Source organism: Lycorma delicatula, chromosome 1 (assembly GCF_047948215.1).
Source record: "Lycorma delicatula isolate Av1 chromosome 1, ASM4794821v1, whole genome shotgun sequence".
Classification (NCBI taxonomy): Eukaryota; Metazoa; Arthropoda; class Insecta; order Hemiptera; family Fulgoridae; genus Lycorma; species Lycorma delicatula.
In genome coordinates this window covers 70,560,531-70,581,870 of record NC_134455.1, presented here as the reverse complement: position 1 = coordinate 70,581,870, position 21,340 = coordinate 70,560,531, and the positions used below count along the sequence as shown (strand labels likewise).

Sequence of the window (21,340 nt, the reverse complement as noted above, 5' to 3'; positions counted from 1 at the left end):
GTGGAAGAATACTGACATAGGTATTCTAGATAAGTAGTTCAAAACCATAAAATGTTCTGTCGAATTTTTAATTATCTTTATGATTATGGTATATTTCCAAGTGTTCATGTGCATCTGAACACCAACCAATACACGGTAATGAAAGGGGAAACATTCTTCAAGTGATACAGTGTAGCAAGTAAAGAACTTCTAAAATATTCCACAAACTACATCAAGGAAGACATTACATGCTGATAGACTGTGTCCTTATAATGTCCAGAAAGTTCAACAACTCTAACATATTTCCTTAAAAATTAAATAAAATTCTTCAAGACTCGTCATTTTGGTTTAAATAGTCAAATTTAATTTTTTGATACTGTTTTGCTTGTCTTGCAAAGACCTTTAAAACAAATTTGTGATATTTATCAAGCTGAAATGTCATATATGCTAGGGTACATTTATAAATATGTATTTATGCCAGGGTTTACTTATATAAAAATAATGTGGACTTGATATTTCAATCCATTTCAAAATTGCGGCCATTTTTTGTTATCTTTGCAACTGCTGATTTATTTAAATGTATTAAAAAAAGTGTTAAGCATTTTATGACAAAAATTGACGTCTTATTTATTGAAATCCATTCATAAATAACAAAGTTATGGCAAAAATTCTTGAAGTGAGTCACTAGATTAAAAAACCAGTTTTCATTTCCCCCATATAAAATTACTGGACACCATCTCAACTGGAATAATTCCATTAATGTTATCATGTAATAAATTATAATTTAATAATAAAATAAAATATTATTGAAATCATGAAAATATTATAATAATAAATAATATTAAGTCATTGTTGTAATGTAAATAAAAACTAATACCCAGTTTGTCTTTTGCTATTGTTCAAATGAATACATTTATCCCTGCTGTACGAGTTAATTATTATTTGTATCATTACCTTGTTCACCATGGCAAGTAATGTGAATCATATTTATACTAGCTTAGAAATGGCTTATAAGCATTTAATGTACAGTCTCACTCATTGCAATACCCTTGAGACAAGACAGCTGTATCAGGAACAGTTTCCCAGTCAAGTGTAACCTTTTCACATATTGTTTTCTTCCACTCAGAGGATGGCTCAGAGGTATAGGGAGGTTAAACATGAAAAAAGTGGTAAATCAGGACAACCCAAATAATATGTACACCCAAATTCGAAGAAGGTGGTTAGATGAAATATCCGGCATATTTGAAATGTACTAATCCAAATTTTCAAATGATATTTTCTTTATCTATGAAGTTAAATTTACAAGATCAGCCATTTTTAACACCTACAACATGCACATGTTGTCATTGAAAACCCTCATTTCAAAGAACTGTCATCAATATCAGTTTTCTGTAAATTTATGAGCTCCTATTATGGGAGACCACTTTTTTTTTACCTAAAATGCTTAATAGTGAAAGATATTTACATTTATTGATGGCTGATGCATCTTCTTTCACTTTTACTCAAAGATTTGCCACTAAACACATGCTATAAAATGTGTGGTTCATGTTGGATGGGGTTCTGGCACATTACAGATTACAAGTTGCAATGCAAATTATTAATATTATTTTTTTATTATATTTTCAAAATTTCAGTAATATTTTATTTTATTCATTTATTTATTTATTTTGTTTTTTGTGCAAAAGAACAGCTTTACAAAGCCTTCATATGTTGCACAGTATTACATGAAAATATATACAATAGTTACAATATCTATAAACAGTTATAAGTAACAATTCATATATAAGTTGAAAATACAATAATTAAATACATAAATATCAGTATACAATAATAAAACAAATTATAAATTTACAACATTGGAAATAATAATTAATGTCTAAGTCACTATTTACAAAAAGTTTACAAAAGTACATTAATTTCGTTCAAGAAACGAACTTGCGGCAAGAAGTAATAATAATAATAATAGTTTATTTATTTATTTTGTTATATTGTTTATTTATTTATTGTAATATTTTTAATATGATTAAATGTTTATAATTTATTAAATGATAACATTAAGAGAATTATTACAATTGATATCATGTTGAATTTAATTTTAATCAGCAGGAAATGAAAACTGTTTTTTTTATGTTGTGACTCACTTCAAGAATTTTTACCATAACTTTGTCATTTATGAATTTGATAAGTGTATGGATTTGAATAAATAAGGTGTCATTTTTTTGCCATAAAACACTTGACATTTTTTGTGAAATGTAACATTTAAATAATCCAATGGTTGTAAAGATTAAATATTAACAATTAGATACTATAGCTGCCATTTTGAAATGGACTGAGATACCAGGTTCATTATTTTTATAAAAGTAGTATTAATACACTTTTACTGCATAAATACATTTTTATAAATGTATCCTAGAATTATACAAAATTTCAGTTTGATAATTAATCATTTCTGAGAAGTAAGCTTTTATGTTAAAAATAAAGAATGGCAGATAGCCAGTAAACTAAGCGTTTCTGGACATATGTTGATTATAAACTTTTTTCTTTATATTGATGTGGGGGACCATCCCTGAATTCTTAATAAAATTGTTTTTATAACATTCTGTATATAATATGTATACACATATTTTGTCAATTGATATATATATATATATATATATATATATATATATATATATATTTGTGTGTGTATGTGTGTGTATAGTCCCTTTAAATATCTGCCTACCTGTCAGTTGTTTCTTCTCTCCCAATGACTTGTTATTAGGATCTTTGATCCTAATTAACTTCGGCTTGATTTACAAAATTTTCTCGTATTTTTGTAAAAATGTTTTCTTTACTTCACAATTCCTCTTCTTCAATAATTTTTGTTAACTATATTATTTTTTTAGGAATTTTGTTACTAAAGAACGTATGCAGATGTATTCCTTCATCAATGTCATCTTCATAATGTCAGAATTTATCCATCAAATCAAATTTATTTTTTTATCGTTATCTATAGTTATAGTTTTCTATAGTTATTTGTTTCCTGCAATAAATATATTATATGTTATTGCTACAACAATTGTTAGTTGTCTTATTGGAGTCAAGTAATTGTTAAGTTTACAAAACTTTAAATCATAAAATTTATTTGAATATATTTGTGAAGTGTTAAAAGTAATTTGATGTGGTTTGTGACAGACAGTGACGACTGCAAACAGTGTGACCGGGTGTTAGCAGAACTTGAACACATTGACGATGAAGCAGATGGGGCAGGAATTGATTTTGTTAAAATTGATGATAAAAAGCTAGCCAAGGAACTAGGTGTATTTGCACTTCCAGCCGTTCTCTTCTTTAAAATGGGCTCAAAAGAACCAGTCATTTATGCAGGTAAATAATATGAATTATTATAATAGAAACAAAGAGAGAACTGTGCTAAACAGTTTATAAAATAAATTTAAAAAAGATTTGAACAATGTAAATACTGGTGTATATTTAAAATGTTTACTAAGCAATCAAGTATATACATCTGTTTCTAAATATTAATTAAATTTTTTTTCAGCATCTTCTGTATTGAGATTTGTTATGATGTGGTAATTACTTGTAAATTATTATGTTATCCTCAACACTATTGATTGTTTATTGTTAATATAACATAAAATATAAGTATATTATATTCTAAATTTAATAATTAGGCTCCATTAATGATGATCCTTTTTCCTAATAAAAGCCAGACATCAAGCCTTGGCTAGTCTCTTACAATACCTAATGAATAATACATTACATTATTCTGTAAATTGATGACTAACATTAATTTAATATCTCAGCTGAATAAGAACGCAATAAAAAATTAATTTTTTTAACTTCACCATCACAAAAAACAAATGAAACCACTGTTTCAAAGTGTACAGAAATCAATAACTTATGCATTATTCAAAAATCTTCAAACTATCCAGCCACACATAAACTGAACAAAATATTCACAACTGCTCACAAATTCATCTTACCTGAAGATTATATCACAAAATTAAAAAATACCTAGTGCATTCATGTGAATATTAGAAAACCCTCATTGAGTAATTTATATTTTTGCCTAAAGATTTCTCCAAGGGAGAATGGTAGTATCTAAGCCTTTCATCCAGAAGGTCCTGGATTCAAATCCGATAGGCATGGTGTTCTTATTCTCCCATAAAGTATTTCCACACAAAAGCTTTCTGCATGTGTGATGAGTTAATCATCTAAAAAATAAATAAAATAAACAAAAACAAAACAAACAATACACATTATATTAACAAACATATCCAGTGATTCATAAAAGACATCTTGTAAAGATTTAATAAAAAGCTTTCAGATTTTTAGGTATCTACATATGTAGAAGAAATTACTATATCTTGCCACATGAACTTATGAAGCATGTTTTCATTCATAAATAATTAATACTATACTAAATGTATGAACAAATATAGTTCAAATGTAGTTTGTGAGTTATGTGTTATTCTTTCCACCTTACAACCAAATGTGAATACATGCCTTCCTCACTCAAAAAACTGCTAACAATGACTTCAGTTGGAATTTTGAGAGCAAACAGAAGATTAGCGTAACCAAGAAAAACTGCAAAACCGATTAAAAATATTTTGATATAAGTAAACAGCATTACCATTAAGTTTAGTGCAGTTTATTAAAAATCAGTATTTTTTTTTTTTAAATAAGCAACTAAGATTTCCAACCATAATAAAATCAAGGTATAAAAATTTAATGAAAAATCTTCTTTTTTTTTATTTTCAAATTACAAAAATTGTGCCAGATAGTGTGTAATTAGAATTGAAATTACTCATATTAGTGACAAAATCTGTTTACTATAATATCTTAAGAAGGACTTATTGTTTTTACTTTAGATGACATACTATGTGATGAAGAGAAATATTACCTTAATGAAAGTAAAGCTAACTAAACATGAAACTCATGTGTTTTTGCTTTTTTTCACTGTTTTTAGAGGTGACCAAATTAAAAAATATAAAAATGTAATTGCAAAATTCTGTATATATAGTGTTTGTGTGGGCATTTATTTTTCTTTATATCTTTGAATCTGTAACTTATTATTTTGAAATTTGGTGCATTAGTTCAAGTGTTAAAACACATTATATTAATATTTTTTTTAAAAACTTAGGAAACTGAGCGAGCAATCTTGATAAAAATTATAAGTTAAAGATCAAGATTTTAGTATAATTGAGACACTAATTTAAAAGGTAATTTATTTCAGTAGAGTTAAACATAATGAAAATTATATTATATACATTTTTTTAATTATAGAAAAAATAATGTCATTGAAAAACTTTTTTTTTAATATATAAATTTGAGTTTCATAAACTTTGTTTGATGGAGAATAATGCTAAGTGTTTGTATTGGTGAATAGTTTAAGTTGTTTGTACATACTGGCAACAAGTCTGATATTGCCTCACCCAGTGGATTTTTATGTTACAAATGTTTTACTTATCTTTTTATGAACATGGTTTACCATAATTATAATATAAATGACCTTAAAAGACACAAGCCACTTGAAAAAATGGTATAGCCATTATCACAGACATGTGTAGTCATGATAGATTATTTTTGTTGGCTCAACTTAAAAATTTGAAACATTTTTTATGTTTTTTTTTTCTAAATTGTGTTATTAAACAGGGAATAAATAAATGATTTTTTTAAGATATTGTATAAGTATACCTGAAATAAAACTATCATCTTTTACAATATTTTTAACATAAATTTTATCAACTTTTCCATTTTTCTTTTTTACCTGATTTTATTTTTTTCTCTGTTTAATATATTTAATGGATGGGTTAATCATTAAATAACATCCCTTGAATAGATTGCTCTGTCACAGCTGGACTGTCTCAGAAAAGATCAACCATCAGAACCACTTTTAATAAACTAATTCTTGAACATCATTACACAGTTAAATAAATAATGTTGGCTACCCATTTCTGTTTATCTGGATATGAGGTTTTGCTTTTAATTTTTTGTAAAATAACTTACAGGTGACCTTTATGATGAGGGGGAAATACTCAATTGGCTTCTTACGCAGAAGGATCCATCAGGTGAAGTTATTGAAGAATTGGAGGGAGAAGAACTCCTTAGAGCAATCCATAAATCTGAATCTTTAGCTGTATACTTCTGTAAGTATTTGAGATTGATTTTATTTATTAAAAATTCTACAGTACAATAATGTTTAATTTTACACTTTTAAAGAAAGATTTTATTTTGTTATCAAGTTATTGATAATTGTTATTGTATTGGTAATTGGGTTGTTTGTACATACTGACAGTAGTTTAAGACTGCCTTACCCAGTGGAGTTTTGTGTTACAAATGTTTTACTTATTTTTTGATAGTCAGTTTACCACAGTTATAATGTAAGTGACCTAATGAGACAACCCATTTGAAAAAATAACTTTTTTGAAAAATTTTCTTTTTTATTTATTAAAATAAAAAAACGTTACACAATGTGTATAAAACGAGGGTTATTTTTTTCAAGGTCTGATCGGTCATGAAATTAAAACCACAGTGAAAATAAAAAAATTTTTATTTGTAACAAGTACTTAAATAGTAACGCTATTTCTCTACATAGTCGCCAATCTGATTTAGACATTTGTCGTAGCATGGTACCAACTTTCCAATACCCTCGTCATAGCACAGAGCCGCCTGTGTTTTCAGCCATGTTTCTACGCTAGTCTGCAGCTCGATGTCTGTGCCAAAATGTTGTCCTCCTAACCACCGTTTCATGTGAGCAAAGAGGTGAAAATAAAATGGAGCCAAGTCCGGGCTCTATGGTGGGTGATCAAACACTTCCCAACGAAAACGATGCAGGAGCTTCTTTGTTACAGCTGCAGTGTGCAGCTGAGCATTGTCATGGAGAAAGACAATGCCTGATGACAACATTCCTCTCTGCTTATTCTGAATTGCCCTTTGTAGACGTTGAAGAGTCACGCAGTATGAGGCTGCAGTGATGGTTGTGCCATGTTCCATGAATTCCACCAAGAGAACTCCATTCCGGTCCAGAACACAGTAGCCATACACTTACTGTTGGAGAAGGTTCGCTTGAACTTCTTTGGTTTACTGGGAGAATGAGAATGCATCCACTGTTCGGATTGTTCTTTTGTTTCATCAGTTTCGAAATGGACTCATGTCTCGTCCCGTAACAATTTTGTTCAAAAAATCTTCTCCTTCATTGGTAGCACTGGAGCAACGCTAGGGAGGCGTCCATTCTCATTGTTTTGTGATGGTCGGGCAGCATCTTGGGAACCCATCTCGCACACAGTTTGCGGTACTGAAGTCTCTCACTCACAATGGTGTAGAGAGCTGGCCTTGAAATTTCAGGAAACTAATCAGTCAATACAGAAATTGTGAACCGACGATTTTCTTGAATTGCCTCATCCACTCGCTCAACGAGATCATTGGTTGACACTCGCTTCCTTCCCTGACCCCCTGCATCATGAACATCTGTGCGTCCTGCTTTACAGTTCCTGCACCACTGTCGCACTTTGCTGTCACTCATTGAAGTTTCACCGTACACATTACTTATTTGTCTATGAATTTCAGTTGCATTACACCCCTCAATCTGAAGAAATTGAATTACCGCACACACTTCTCACTTGGTGCAAGATGCTATTGTTGTAGACATGTTTACTTACTAGCTGCGTGTCAGAACTGTCAGAACTAAACAAAGTGATGCGGCGTGATTGAAGACCATACTAGAGACACTGTGCAACACATATGTGCAAAGGTTCATCCGATTTTTGCGCAGGTTTTTATTTCACGACCAATCAGACCTTGAAAAAAATAACCCTTGTATTATTTTAGGTACAAGAAAGCCTAAAAAATTCAAACTCTGTATAAGTGAATAAAATTAATTAAAATTTTAAAAATAAAACTTTAACATTTTTTAAATGATAAAAACACATATATATAGTTTTGTACTACTTTAATTTCTTCATAAAAAAATAAAATAAAATAAACATTACAAAATGATTTGTAAAAGTTAAAAGAAGTTATCATTTGCAAACTAGTTGATCAGGTACAACCAAAAAATGGATTTTACTAAAAAAATTGTTTTTTCCCCCCCATATAAACAGCTTAGTTGAAATGCATTCAAATCATTAAAAATTCATTCCTCAGTATTCACAATAGTAAAATTTTAGAAATAAGATTTTTTTAAATAATACTTTTAGAACAAATGAAATACTGAGTTGCATTACTATATCAGGCTATTTACAGTGGCAGATGTTGACATTATTATTGCTTTTTATCATTCCTTACTTATATTTAAATATTTGAATAAGTAATATTGTATTTGTTCATTACAACCACAACTTTACTTTAAAAGAAATGCTTTGTATAATAATGTGAATTATTTATTGTTTTCATACATGTACTGGTAGTACAATCCCATTATAATTGTCCCATTATGATGTTCCTTTATGGCAATAAGACTGAGAGTGAAAAAATCATAAACATTAAATAAAAACTGTATCAGAGTATCAGTTGCATCTGAAGTCAGCATGGTGACTGCTATTCAAATGGCTACAATATCTACTAATAATTTAAACAGGTATAAAACATTTTTGAACATTTTTTTTCATAAAAGTATCTATTTGTTGTTTTTATTAAGTTCTGTGAACAATTTCTTTTAAGTAAGGTTATCATCTCTCAATATTTAAATCATTTTATGTAGTGACTTAAAACAGTTAATCTGTGTTACAACCTACCTGTTTTTCACTGTTTTTTGCTTAGACATTGTACATCAAATTCTTTGTTTTAACCTATACTATAATTTTTATTTTAACCTGTACTTTGCAATCTTATGAAAAACATCTTCATAACATTCTATTTCTATTTTATTAACAATTTTTATTTTATATATTTTTGGTTATTTCTCATTGTTTCTTTTCTCATTATACTTGCTGTACCTTTTTCATTAATCAGAGAGCCATCAACTTGTGGATGAACTAGCCTTCTGTTTACTTCCATTTATTACATGAACTTCTTCTGTTCTGCAAAAATATATTTGAGTTTTTTCAGAATTTTTAGATTACTTGCAGTTTTTTTTAAAGAAATGCGATTTTAAATTTTAAAAAAAATAACTTTTTTATAATTCTGAGAGAATTACAAAGCTTATGGATGATCCAATTAATCTGTTTTCTTTCACATGGTAATCATCTTTTAATTAAGTTATAATATTTTTAGGATAAATTTCTTTACTAAAAGGGTATGTTTAGTTAAACAGGCATTTATACATCTATTCTAAGATATCTGTGGTTAAAAAAAAGAAAAAAAAAAAAAATACATCTACTCCCTTACAATCTATTTTTAAATGGATTGTGTAGTTTTAAATGGACTTTAAATACTTCAAAATAATGTCAAGGTTTTACATGTACACTTTTAAACTTGACAGTACAAGAGTCATTTTTATATTTCATAAATTTTTTTCAGTACCTGAGTATATCATTTAAATCGATAGAAGGACTGATAATCCTCAAAGTAAAAAAATAAAAACATTATTTACTGCCTAAACTTTTCCCTCTTTTCTGTTTCTAATTTCTACAGTAAATCCAAAAAGAGTTATTACCTCTTTAAGTAATTTTAATTTGAACAACCTTTCTACATTTCTAGCTATCTGTTCATATTCCTCAGTTATAAATGAAAACTAAGTATTTTAAGATGAACAAGCTGTAATTTTAATACGTATATTCAAATTTTTAATGATGCACAGTGTATTTCAGATTGAAAAAAAATACAGAAAATTTGCAATTGCTTTTATGTCATATTAGTAAGTAATTTTTTTATTTTACTGTATAGTTCAAGTAATTTTTATGTATTTTCCAAGTAAACAAAATACAAAAAATAGTGAACCAAAACATTTGTCTTATGCTTCTTCAGTCCTTACCTAAATCATCAGCCATACAATTAGAATAAAAAAAAAAGTTAAAATTGCAGTATTTCATATAGTGTTACATTAATATTTTCACAACAGGAACAGAAATTATACAAAAATAGATAATTTTAAAATGTTAAAATTAATTTTAACATTTAATTAAAATGTTAAATTTAAAATGGAAAATTTACAAATATGTTTAGAAAAGAAAAAGACTGCAAATGTTTGCCTTCCTGTGAAAAAATAGCATTTATGCAAAGTTTTTTAAAGAGAATTTATAAAATATTTTTAAAAAAAGTTTATCTTAACAAAAAAAAAAATTATGAAAACAGATATATTATTTAGTAACTAAAATTGAAATGTGTGTGACTTGGCTTTTAATTGAAATGTTCTTTATTGTGGTTTATCAGCATGAAGTTATTCTATAAGTGGTTTTTGCTAAAGGAATCAAATGAAAATATTTTATTTTACAACAATAAAATTGATTTGCCACTCAGTAAATCGTTAATAACTTACAAGTAATTATAACATTTTAAAATGTTGAACTGGAAGTGTATAATTCAAACAGTTTACTGATTTTGTGATTTGTGTAAATGTAGATCAGTATAATTCTATAAAACTAAAATATTAATCTACTTGCCTCTATTGTTTTTATTTCTGAAAATAGAATTGGTTTGGTGTCATTTCAAATTCCAGTTTAGTTAACTTTTTATTGCTGAATCATTTGAATTAATTCTCATTATTTTAATTTATTTTTAACACCTGAAGACTAGATCACAATTCTAATGAATAATTTTTAAGAAGTGCTAGAAAATTTTTTAATAACCGCCCTGGTTATCAAATTGAACTTATTTAATAACCGTCCTGGTTATCAAATTTGATACAATTGTAAAATTTTTTTTTTTTAATAACAAAATAAAAAATTAACAATACTTTTTTTATTTTAAAAAATTTACTTGTTTATGAAGTATAAAAAAGTTATGGTTCACAATTCATATAAGTTTATGAAGTGTGTATTTAATTAATTAAACTTTTATTAGATTGGTAAGACTCTTTTATGTTTTAATTGCACGAATTCCTACATGCAATAATACTATTTTTATGTGATGAGATGTAATGTGCAATACTTTAATATTTTTAAACGATCCTCTATCTAAAGTAAATAAATATTTATTTATTGTAACAACTGCATTGTGATTACAATTTATTTTATTTTTATTACTCAGTGATACTGATTATCAATTGTTTTATGTATTTTTTTAAACTCTTTTCTTTGAATCTGGGATTAAAAAAACCAGGGATTGTAAATGATAATCTCCTTCTTATAATAATACATGCTAATGATATTTTTATTTACTTTTTGCTTAAATAAATATCAATTTTAATAATGTACATCAATATTTACCAAACATTATTTACTGTAAATCATCATCCTGATGTTTAGTTAACTGAATCTACTGATATTTTAAGAAAACAATTTAAAAAATATTTTTTGAAATTATTTTTGATACTTTCAATATTAAAATCCTATTAATAATTAATAATAGTAATATTGTACTTTTGTGCAAATAGATTTAGAAATATGTGCAAAAATGTAGGGTTAGAATAATTAAGAGTTCAATTACCATCTTTTAACACAGGATTGGTTGAGTTTCAACATGAAAAATGTTGTTTCAACAGCTTAAATGTATATACCAACTCATGGATTTAAATGAATGAGTTCATAATCTAGTCTTTATGGTGAATAAATATGAAAAAACAAAATTTTTCATTAAAAAAAAAACTAATAAATAAAATTCATATTCCAGTACCAACTTGAAATAAAACTTTGGCAAAAATTATAATGAACCCTATTTCTATTGTTATATTAAAAAATATCATCTATACTAAAGATATAGATATTATATTTATTTTAAAACATTCTTTAAAATTCCAATGTATAATTCTTGTCCAATAAACAAAAACCAGATAAACAGGATTATATTGTAATTTTGAAAAGCAGTGTGCTTTATATTACAGTATTTAAAAATATTGCACATAGAATTAGTGTGTGTGTGTATGTGCGCGCATGTGTGTGCGTGTATATGTGAATCCATGTGACTGTCAAGACAAATTAGACAAAAATGTTCTTTTTCTACTTAATATTATGGTATACACATATAATTTAGACATTGCACGTAAAGGCATTATTTGGAAAAGTTATAAGTACTAAAGTTTGGGAATCACTGATGTACATTAGAAAATGAGCTACATGTTTAAAATATGGAATAAACAAAAGTGGTTGGTATTTAGTAAATATATATATCAAAAATATTTTGTTTTGTTTGTTGAAATTATTGAATAGTTTGACAATAAGGGAATGAATATAATATATTTTATTTATAATTTTTAATTTAAGTTTTATGCAATCTTATTTCTTTTTATAGCATGTATTTTGCTCCTGAAAACATTTGCTTCCTGTATAATTTAATAAATTTCAGGTACATTTAAAGGAAGTTTTTTATTGGTTGTATAATACTGTACTTACATTCTACATGATTTTTCCATTTCAATACATAATTTGTTATTTTTGTTATGTGATCTTATTCAGTAATGAAGAGTATTTCAAAATTTATTTTGACCGATTTAAAAAAATTGAATTTATTTTTTTTAATATGTTTTTTTAAGTGTAATATAAATTGTTTAATTATTAAAATTTTTTTTAAGTGTAATATAAATTGTTTAATTATTAAAATGTTTAAAAGACTTTCTTTCATATTAAACAAAAATTGTATTTTGAGAAATCCTTTCAGAGCTAATTATGCAGCTACTTTTTGATGGAGTGACCAACAGTCATCAGGATGCTATTGGTAACTGTAAAAGTAGAATTCCCATATAATTTAAAATAAATTATTTATAACTTCTTAAAATGTTATCATGTTTATCACACCATTCAAAAAATAATGCAAATGTAGTATTTAGTCTCTATGAGACATTTATGTTTTATTTTTTATAAACTTCTTGTAATTTTATTGTCATTTCCTTACTTTTTAGAACTACTATCTATATTAAATGTATAAAAATCTGTACAAATTTCTGCAGATATATTTGCATCCAATTTCCAGAAATTTTTCATTTAATTGTGTTATAAAAATCAAAAATTATGACAATTTATTCACAAAAGATTAAATCATGCTCTGCCTCAATGAGATTAGTGTAACCATGAAAGAGAAAAATAGTTCATTAATCTTTTCCCTATAATTATTTTCATGTACAATAATTATCACCCAGAAGAATTTGCATGAAAAGTCACACAAACTCTTTCTATCAGTAAATGAGAAAACCATATCTTTCAACATTAGACATAGATACCTATAAAAAGATTCTACTTTCACAATACGTTTTGGAGCTAATTATGCAATTCCCCCTTCTCTAAAGTCACCAATAGAATCCTGAACACTAGTGGCCACTTTATTTATGAAATGTCATGTTCTAAAATTTCTCTATTTCTCAAAGATTAAGAGTACCCACAAGAATGGGAATCAAAATAAATTACAAAAAGAAAACCAACAATTTTAAAACAAAGTGACTGAAAAAATGAAAGAAACCTAAATCAAAATTTAAAACATTTAGCATAAAGGTAAACTGGTTAATTTAATTTCAAAAACTAAATATGTCTAAAGCTTTCACTTACAAGTGAGCAATTTAGAATCGAATGAAGTCAATTTGAACCGCAATTAGTTACTTGGGCATCAACTGTTCATGCTTCAGTGCAGTATAGTTTCATTCTATGCACTTATGTTTTTCTAAAATGTCTTACTCAATAAATGAAAGTGTAATTATAGTGGAAGCTCATGTGCTTTCTGGATCCTGTCAAGAAGGGCATCAAATATTTACAGAAAAATTTCTGAATGCTAATATCAAGCAAAGAGGTAGCTTACACAATGTTAAAAAAATTGTGGGATCTATTTCAAATTTAATACGAAGTAGGCAACCTATTGAAGCCATATATGTAACAAATGTGTAACAACTTAAGAGAATTGTATGTTAATTTGCAGAAAACCAGGTATTGGATGATTGAAAATCTTCACCAGATGTCACAGTGTTCATTTTATTATGAGAAAATCTGTGTATAATGTGCTGTTTCTAGCAATTGTTTAGCAGGGTCAGTATTCATTGATTGGACAGTCAACACGTAAATTTTCCATACAATTTTCCAAGAATTTTATGCTCAGTTAGCAGTTCATGAAATGAATATGGCCTCCTCCAACAAGACAGAGCAATTTGCCTCTAAACAATTCACTAGTATGCATTCATGCTTTTATGCAACTTTTACAAAAGAATGAACTGTCAAGAGAAGGTGGTGGCCTCTAAATTCCCCAAGTTTGTCTATTTGCAAATGTTTTCTTTTGGGGCTTTTTGAAGGATAGATTTATGAGCCCCCACTATCAATGAACTGAAGGTGAATGTTCAACAAGAAACTGACAACTTTTTGCCTCAGATGACCATACAAGCACAAAAATGCATTGCTGTGCAGGGTGCTCATTTATAAAATTAGCGCCTTGCGCAGCTCAATAGATGACACAGAACACTAACAAAAAACATTCCAATAAAATCAGTTAGTATTTAAGTTTTGAATTGCTCAGGATTACACAACAAAAATATAGAGTAATTTTACACACTGTTCCACATAAATCTCTTTTAAAATCTGAATTCATATTATTTTCATTGTAATTTTAATTTTGTTATTTTGATAAACATGGCATGAATATTATATAATATTCCATTGTATAATATAGATGTCATACTGTAACAAAAGTAATGGAAAAATTAATCAGTTTTTTATTAAAAAACACAATTTTTTTATCCACTTATTAAATTGTGCAAGTGTTTCTTACACTTGCAGGTAAGAATATACAAACATTAGTTGATAATCCAACTACAAATGGGGGGAATTCATCCCAACCGCAGTATGACTGTGAGTAATAATGAAATAGCATGCATTTTGTTTTTTCAAATTCTGTTTGTAATGGGCAAATCATTAATATCAGTAAAAGATTTCTGGCTTTTAATTAAATATATTAATGCAAAAAAACATAATATAAAATAAATAATTTAACAATCTTTATTAACTTAATTGTATTCATTGTGTAAATTGTTTTTTAATCGGGCAAGTTAATGCTAATTAAATTTTTTTAATAGAAAAATAATTTTGAAAATAATAAATGAAAAAGTAGTTTTAAAAGTAAAAGTAATTTATTCCATAATACAGTATATAATATTAATTACGTTGTTTTTTTCTTTTCTAATATTGAAATGAAAGACTCCGCTAAAGTGGTTCACAATACAGCTATTCTAACTTATTTTATTATTAATTTAATAAATTGTTTCGTATACTTAAAACTGAAAAGTGCTTAATATGATGCCTGATTATTTAATTTATTTTCTGTTAAAAATATATTTCATTGTATTTTATTGCTTTTGTTGCTTAAAACTTGCTTATACTTCAACAGTGCATTAATTATATATATATACTTGTAGGGATGGCAATTATGTTACCTATGCACATGTGCAGTATTATATCTATTGATGTTCCAAACTATTATTTAATTAAATATTAGTGCATTTGAATTTGTGGATAATTATTTTGGAAATGGATTATCAGATGTTCATGAAGAATACAGTCTTTGTTAAGTTTTGCACTGGTTATGATTCCCTTCAAAGATTTTTCAAACATTTTGTTTGAAAGGTTTTTAGGTGAATTAGAGCTCTAATTCTAACTAAGATTTATAGTAAATCTTAATTGTTCTGATTATACCTTGGAAAATTTGTAACTTTGAAGAATGATATTAATAGTCTACAGATTATAAATGTGTTCATCTTCTAGACAAGTGGTAATGCCTGACTTGGTGTCCAAGGTGCTACACAATCAATTTCAAGAAAGTTGTTATTCTATAAAGTTCAAGTTGAGTTTTTGAATTGATTTTTTATTACAGTTGATTTAGAAAATATTTCTAAATTGTAGTGCTTAATTGTGATTTTATAAATTGTTATCACCTACTTATTTTTAATGCTGACTCATCAGATTTAAATGTGTTTTTAGTCACTCATCTACCACCCTGAGGGTGCATTATGAATTAGCAGACTGGGGAGTTAAAACTTGTAAATGGTACCACATCTAATTATTATCATGAGCCTGTTTTATTAATCTCATGAAGATTTAACAATTAAGTTAATTTTTTTACCAGCCAGAATTATTTATGTATAAAAAAAATTAATTACAAACAGAAAAATAAAACAAAAAATTTATTTATAAACTTAAGTAACAAAAATATCACAGTTTTACCAACATGTGAAATTTCTACTTACTGCTTATTTTACTCTAATTTATATTTAAGTCTTTATGTAATCATATTAATAGCTAAGTAAATGTTTCCTAATACTTATACCAGCATTTTTTGTTTGTTTACTTTTTTATTTATTTTAAAACTTGATAAATTTTATCTAACAAACAGAATATTGTTTTGTATAACCAAAATTATACATTAATTCAGAACTTTGTAAAATGTATTGTAATTTCTTATTATTTTTCTTTAATAAACATATTTTAACAGCATAATGTATAACATATTTTATTATTTTAATTTACTTTTTCCGTATTTTAATATATTGTTTCTCTTTTATAAAATGAAATGTAAAAGAGCATTAATTTCTATGTATTTGCTTAAGGCTTTATAATAACAAGATATTAATTTTGCTAATTTATTAATTATGCATTTAAAGTTTTTAAAATGATATTTTAGAGTTATACATTTTTTCTTTATTTTTTTAATTAGTTAAATTTTTTCACTACAAAAAAGAAAATTTAATTAAGTAAAAAAATATTTAGTCTGAAAGCATAGTTACATGTTTGAATTTAAAAAAAAAACTTCCTTTATTGTCTTTGTTGAATTAGTAAATTACTGAATGAAAATTATGTTGCCGGGTATAGGGAACAAGACCCTGTGCGAACTTTGCAGTTCAAAGGCCTATCGCAAGATGATCAAAAAACATCACGAGGACCCAGATGCTGCCACCACCGAGGAAGACTCTAGCGATAGTGAGATCGATGATGATCATTATGATGGTACCCCAGAGCCTGATTCCCATTACCCCCCTACCAGCCTGGAAATCGGTAGACCTCATTCTTGATACTGATGCAGTTAACATTGTCTATTCCATATTAATAACTTCTGTTTTTTAGTGCCTTCTAGATTAGTCAGTTGCTGTGGTGTTTAAAATTCCAAGACACTTGAGTGATTGAATTCCTCTCTCCAAACGTACAAAATATTTTTGTAGTCATTTGTGTACTTTACTATCATTTGTTTTATTATTAGTTTTCTTTTTCTATTACTTAAAAAAGTTATGTACAATCTTTCTATTGTATTTTTTTTTTGTAAGAAAAATTTAAACTTGCATGCTGCATGTTTACATGTTTTCTAATCTCATTCAGTTTTAATCTGCAATACCTGTAAACTTGTCTGCAAAAATAACTTTTGTTGTTTTTTTAAGGAGTGCTATCTGTGGTTATACATGATCATGTTTTAGAGTGAAGTTTGAAATTTGTTGTTTATATATTTACACTGTTAATACCTACATTATGTCTATGTCTACATTATTAATATCTATTTGTAATACTATTGCTAAGTTATATTTATATGACATGTTTGTATTATTAATTACGTAAATTTACATTCCTCATTTAACCATCACATTTAAAAAATTTGTTTTTCAAAGTGGAGATTGTTAATCCTAATACAGAAAAATATCTATAAAATCTCTTTTTTAGAGTTCTGTTTAATTTCAGTCTGAATTATTTATTTGAACAATAAAAAGCTACACTGTTCATAAAAGCTCTAATCTCCTTTACCCAACCTTTTCAAAACAGTTATTCTTTCTGTACGGCAGAAATTTTCTTTTTCACTCCATTTTGTGAAACTTCTTTTACTTCTGATTTTGTTTCAATCACTTTTTTCTTTAATTTTGAAAGAAAAATTATTTTTCACTATAAAAAAATACTTTTTTCATGAAAATGTATTAAATCAAAAAATTAAAAACAATGCATTTTTATGGATAACTTTTTGAAGCAATATCGACAGTCAAAAGATAACAATTTAGATAAGATATCTGTTTGGTAATTTTTTATCTCAATTTTTTCCAGACCTGAAGGGTTAGCTGAAATTTTGTTTTATAGAACAGAATTTAATTTAAAAAAATATATTTTAAGTGCAATATAAGCTTATAGATTCAGATATTTCAAAATTACAGAACAGATTTTAACAGGATTACAATGATTTCACTAGAAAGAGTCAATTACATCTGTTTAAATATAAAAGTAATAATTTAAAAAAACAATTATTTTTATTTGAAATAATCGTTTACTTTTCAACTGTTTTAATTTGTAATAGCTTTTTCCCGTGTTCAGCTGTCCATGGGATCTTTTTTAAACAAAGATAAATTTGTTGAAGTTCTGTTCGAATATTTGTTACAACTGTCTGTTTTGTCTTAGTTGGAGAATGGTCTCACTTCAAAAGAAGACACAATATGTGTTGATACTTATAACAATGCATGTAATTGTATGCATAAATTAGAGAAGACAGCTACTACTTTATAAAGCAATTTTGTCATGGTACTTCAGGAAAAAAGTGTGTATAAAAAATTAGTTTAAGAGTAAAGTAAAATTTACTTAACATATTTTATCTTTATCAATCAGATCAATCACAACAATCAATTTCAAACAAAATCTAAAATATTATGGTAATCTTTAGATTTAATTTCAAACAGTTGAGAATTTCATAGCAACAGTTTTAACCTCTTACAGATAAATTTGTGCATTGCGGTCGAAAGATTTCTATCAAAATTAAAAATAATTTATAGTAAAATATTTTTAATAAATTATTTCAAAGCATTTTCTGCCATTTTTCAACTTGGATCAGCTGATGTGATTGAAGGTAGTTTCTTAATTCAGCAGACATATATTTACAATGTGGTAAAAAGTTTGTACTAACATACAAATTTATGCAAACATATATTTAGAATGTGGTAAAAAATTTGTGATGTTTAAAATTTGAATTGTGTCTGTTCATTTAGTAAATTGTTTTATGTTTATATATATTTGATAGTATTCCAGTGTATTAAGAATTTTTTTTGTAAAGTGTAGAATATCAGGGTGTCATAACTGTGTTAGTGATTTTGAAATTTATGACTATGAGATGCTATAAAATATTAATTCTTTATTGTAGCAGGGCTTTGAAGTATTCTTTCATCTTTTTGGTTATCTTTCCAAATGATTTATTTCTTAAATAAAATCTGTATCATGACATAACTGCTTTATAAAATTGGGCTTGTCATCGTATTTTCACACCTGAATTTATGTTTCACAATGTTATTTTGATTTTATGCACCATAACAGATAGATGTTTGCCTTCTGAGACAAATCAGTCTGATCAAACGTATAAATGTAACAGTAAAATATCTGCTTATAATTAAAAAACATCCTATGTATCTAAATAAAAAAGATGTTTTTCAAACTGATACATCCATTATTTATAAACAACTATTATTTTATTTTAAATCACATAAAAACTTGGTATAACATAAAGCAGCACATGATTGTGCAATACTAATTTAACTGGATGTAAAACTTATTTTAAAATAGGAACCCTTTTATAATAAATATTATAAATATCCTATTCTTATGTCTGTGATGTGATGGTCACCCATGATTTTGATTTGAAATTTAAACATTTGAAGTAAACATTTCATTCTCAGTACCAAGAATAGTTATAGTTAAGATAAATAACTATATTAGAATAGTTTTTCAAGTAATTTTTAAAATCATATTAGTATACAATTTTGGGTGTGTTAATACAAAATTTCTCCCTCAAAATTATTGCGTATCTTTTAAAAGTTAACTGATTCTTAATTAAATAATTAATAACCCCCCATCACCAAAATAGATTAATAAAGTAAGTTATTTCTTATCTCCCTTAACACAGTAATGCTTTCAAGACTACCCTTTCTATCACATCCGTTTAAACTTAAGATGTATGTAGAAATATTGTACATTATTATGAATTTAGAGTGCATTATCAGATAATTAAGTACTGTTCTTATAATGTTAATCAGAACAGTGAAGGTTGCATTAAACTATTAGTTTGTGCATTCAGGCATAATTTTGTGCTCTCAGTAATGCCAGCCTAAGCAGACCATCAGTTTCAAATTTAATCTACTGATTAATTAAATTTCTTTTCTGAACTTATTATTTTTTTACAATTACTTCAAAATCCCAGTATTCTAAATAATTTTTAGTTATTTATCTTTCAATAAATGTTTTGTCCCATGAATAGTTTTATGCTATCTTTTTTTAATGTTCTGATGTATTCATTGTAAATGGCTTTAGGTTATTTCTTTAATTAGATATATGTCCTCCAGAAACAACAAGCTGATAACTAATTACAGTTTTTGAATGATAAATGTAAATGTTTTTGAATGTTAATTTCTTTAGCATATGAAAAATGCCAGGCCTGATCAGGTTTCAAACCCAGAATCTTTTGGATAAAAGAAGGATATGTTATGCAACACTATTGAGGTCAGGCACATATGTATTATGTAATTAGTATGGTTAGGTATGGTTATCATTTAATTTTATCTGTTCCATTTGAATTTTCATTTTTGAATTCATTGATTTACATTCCAAAGTACTTGGTACTGCTATTAAAATTTTAATGTTTTTTGGGTTTTTTTTCAATTTAGTTGTAATTGGTAGCTTAATTAATTTTTAACTTTAAATTCTTATGTATCTAAATAAAAAAGATGTTTTTTCAAACTGAAACATCCATTATATATAACTGTTAATTTATTTTAAATCATACAAAAACTTGGTATAATTTATAAAGCAACACATGATTGTACAATACTAATTTGACTGGATGTATTCAATAAATAAATGTAAGTTAAATGTATTCAATCTTTACAAAAATTGTTTTACTTTTGTTTGTTTATTATAAATATTATCCACAAAAGAGCCATTGTACAGGTACCCATTTTCTCTAGAAATCTGTTTTATTTGGTTTTTATCCAATTTTTCTTAATCTCAATCCCTGTTTATGTCCCTGTTAATTATGATGGAATATTAATCTATTTTATATTGTCAAGGGTGATTGATAAATAATAGTATTATTTATGGATGCCTTTCTATATTCTTGGGTTTACCTTTTAATTTTTCAGTGTTTATGTTTAAAAAATTTATTTTGTTTTACCATGTTTCAACAGATGTAATTGTAGAATCAGTAATTAACCTGTTAAAAGAAAAATAAACCAAAAGGATCTTGAATGCAAATTTCAGATGTGATAGCTCATAAAGAAGAACCTACTTGTAATCCAATAATATATTTAAATAAAGTTTATTAATAAATTTAAATTGATTTTGTTTAAATACATTTT

The 21,340-nt window shown here is 26.5% G+C and overlaps 1 protein-coding gene across 10 annotated transcripts in view; it reads left to right on the top strand.

Moving 5' to 3' along the window:
• The window catches only part of hlk (hulk), a 309,501-nt gene that overhangs the window by 244,077 nt on the left and 44,084 nt on the right, over window positions 1-21,340 (top strand). For 4 of the 10 annotated variants that reach the window (XM_075356311.1, XM_075356337.1, XM_075356327.1 and 1 more), the window contains 3 exons: window positions 3,154-3,342; window positions 5,988-6,125; window positions 16,848-17,030. In XM_075356311.1, the coding sequence (XP_075212426.1) occupies window positions 3,154-3,342; window positions 5,988-6,125; window positions 16,848-17,030 (510 nt within the window). Of the gene's footprint in view, window positions 1-3,153; window positions 3,343-5,987; window positions 6,126-14,762; window positions 14,835-16,847; window positions 17,031-21,340 lie in introns of all 10 variants that reach the window. The other 6 variants (XM_075356386.1, XM_075356377.1, XM_075356393.1 and 3 more) reach the window with 3 other exon arrangements.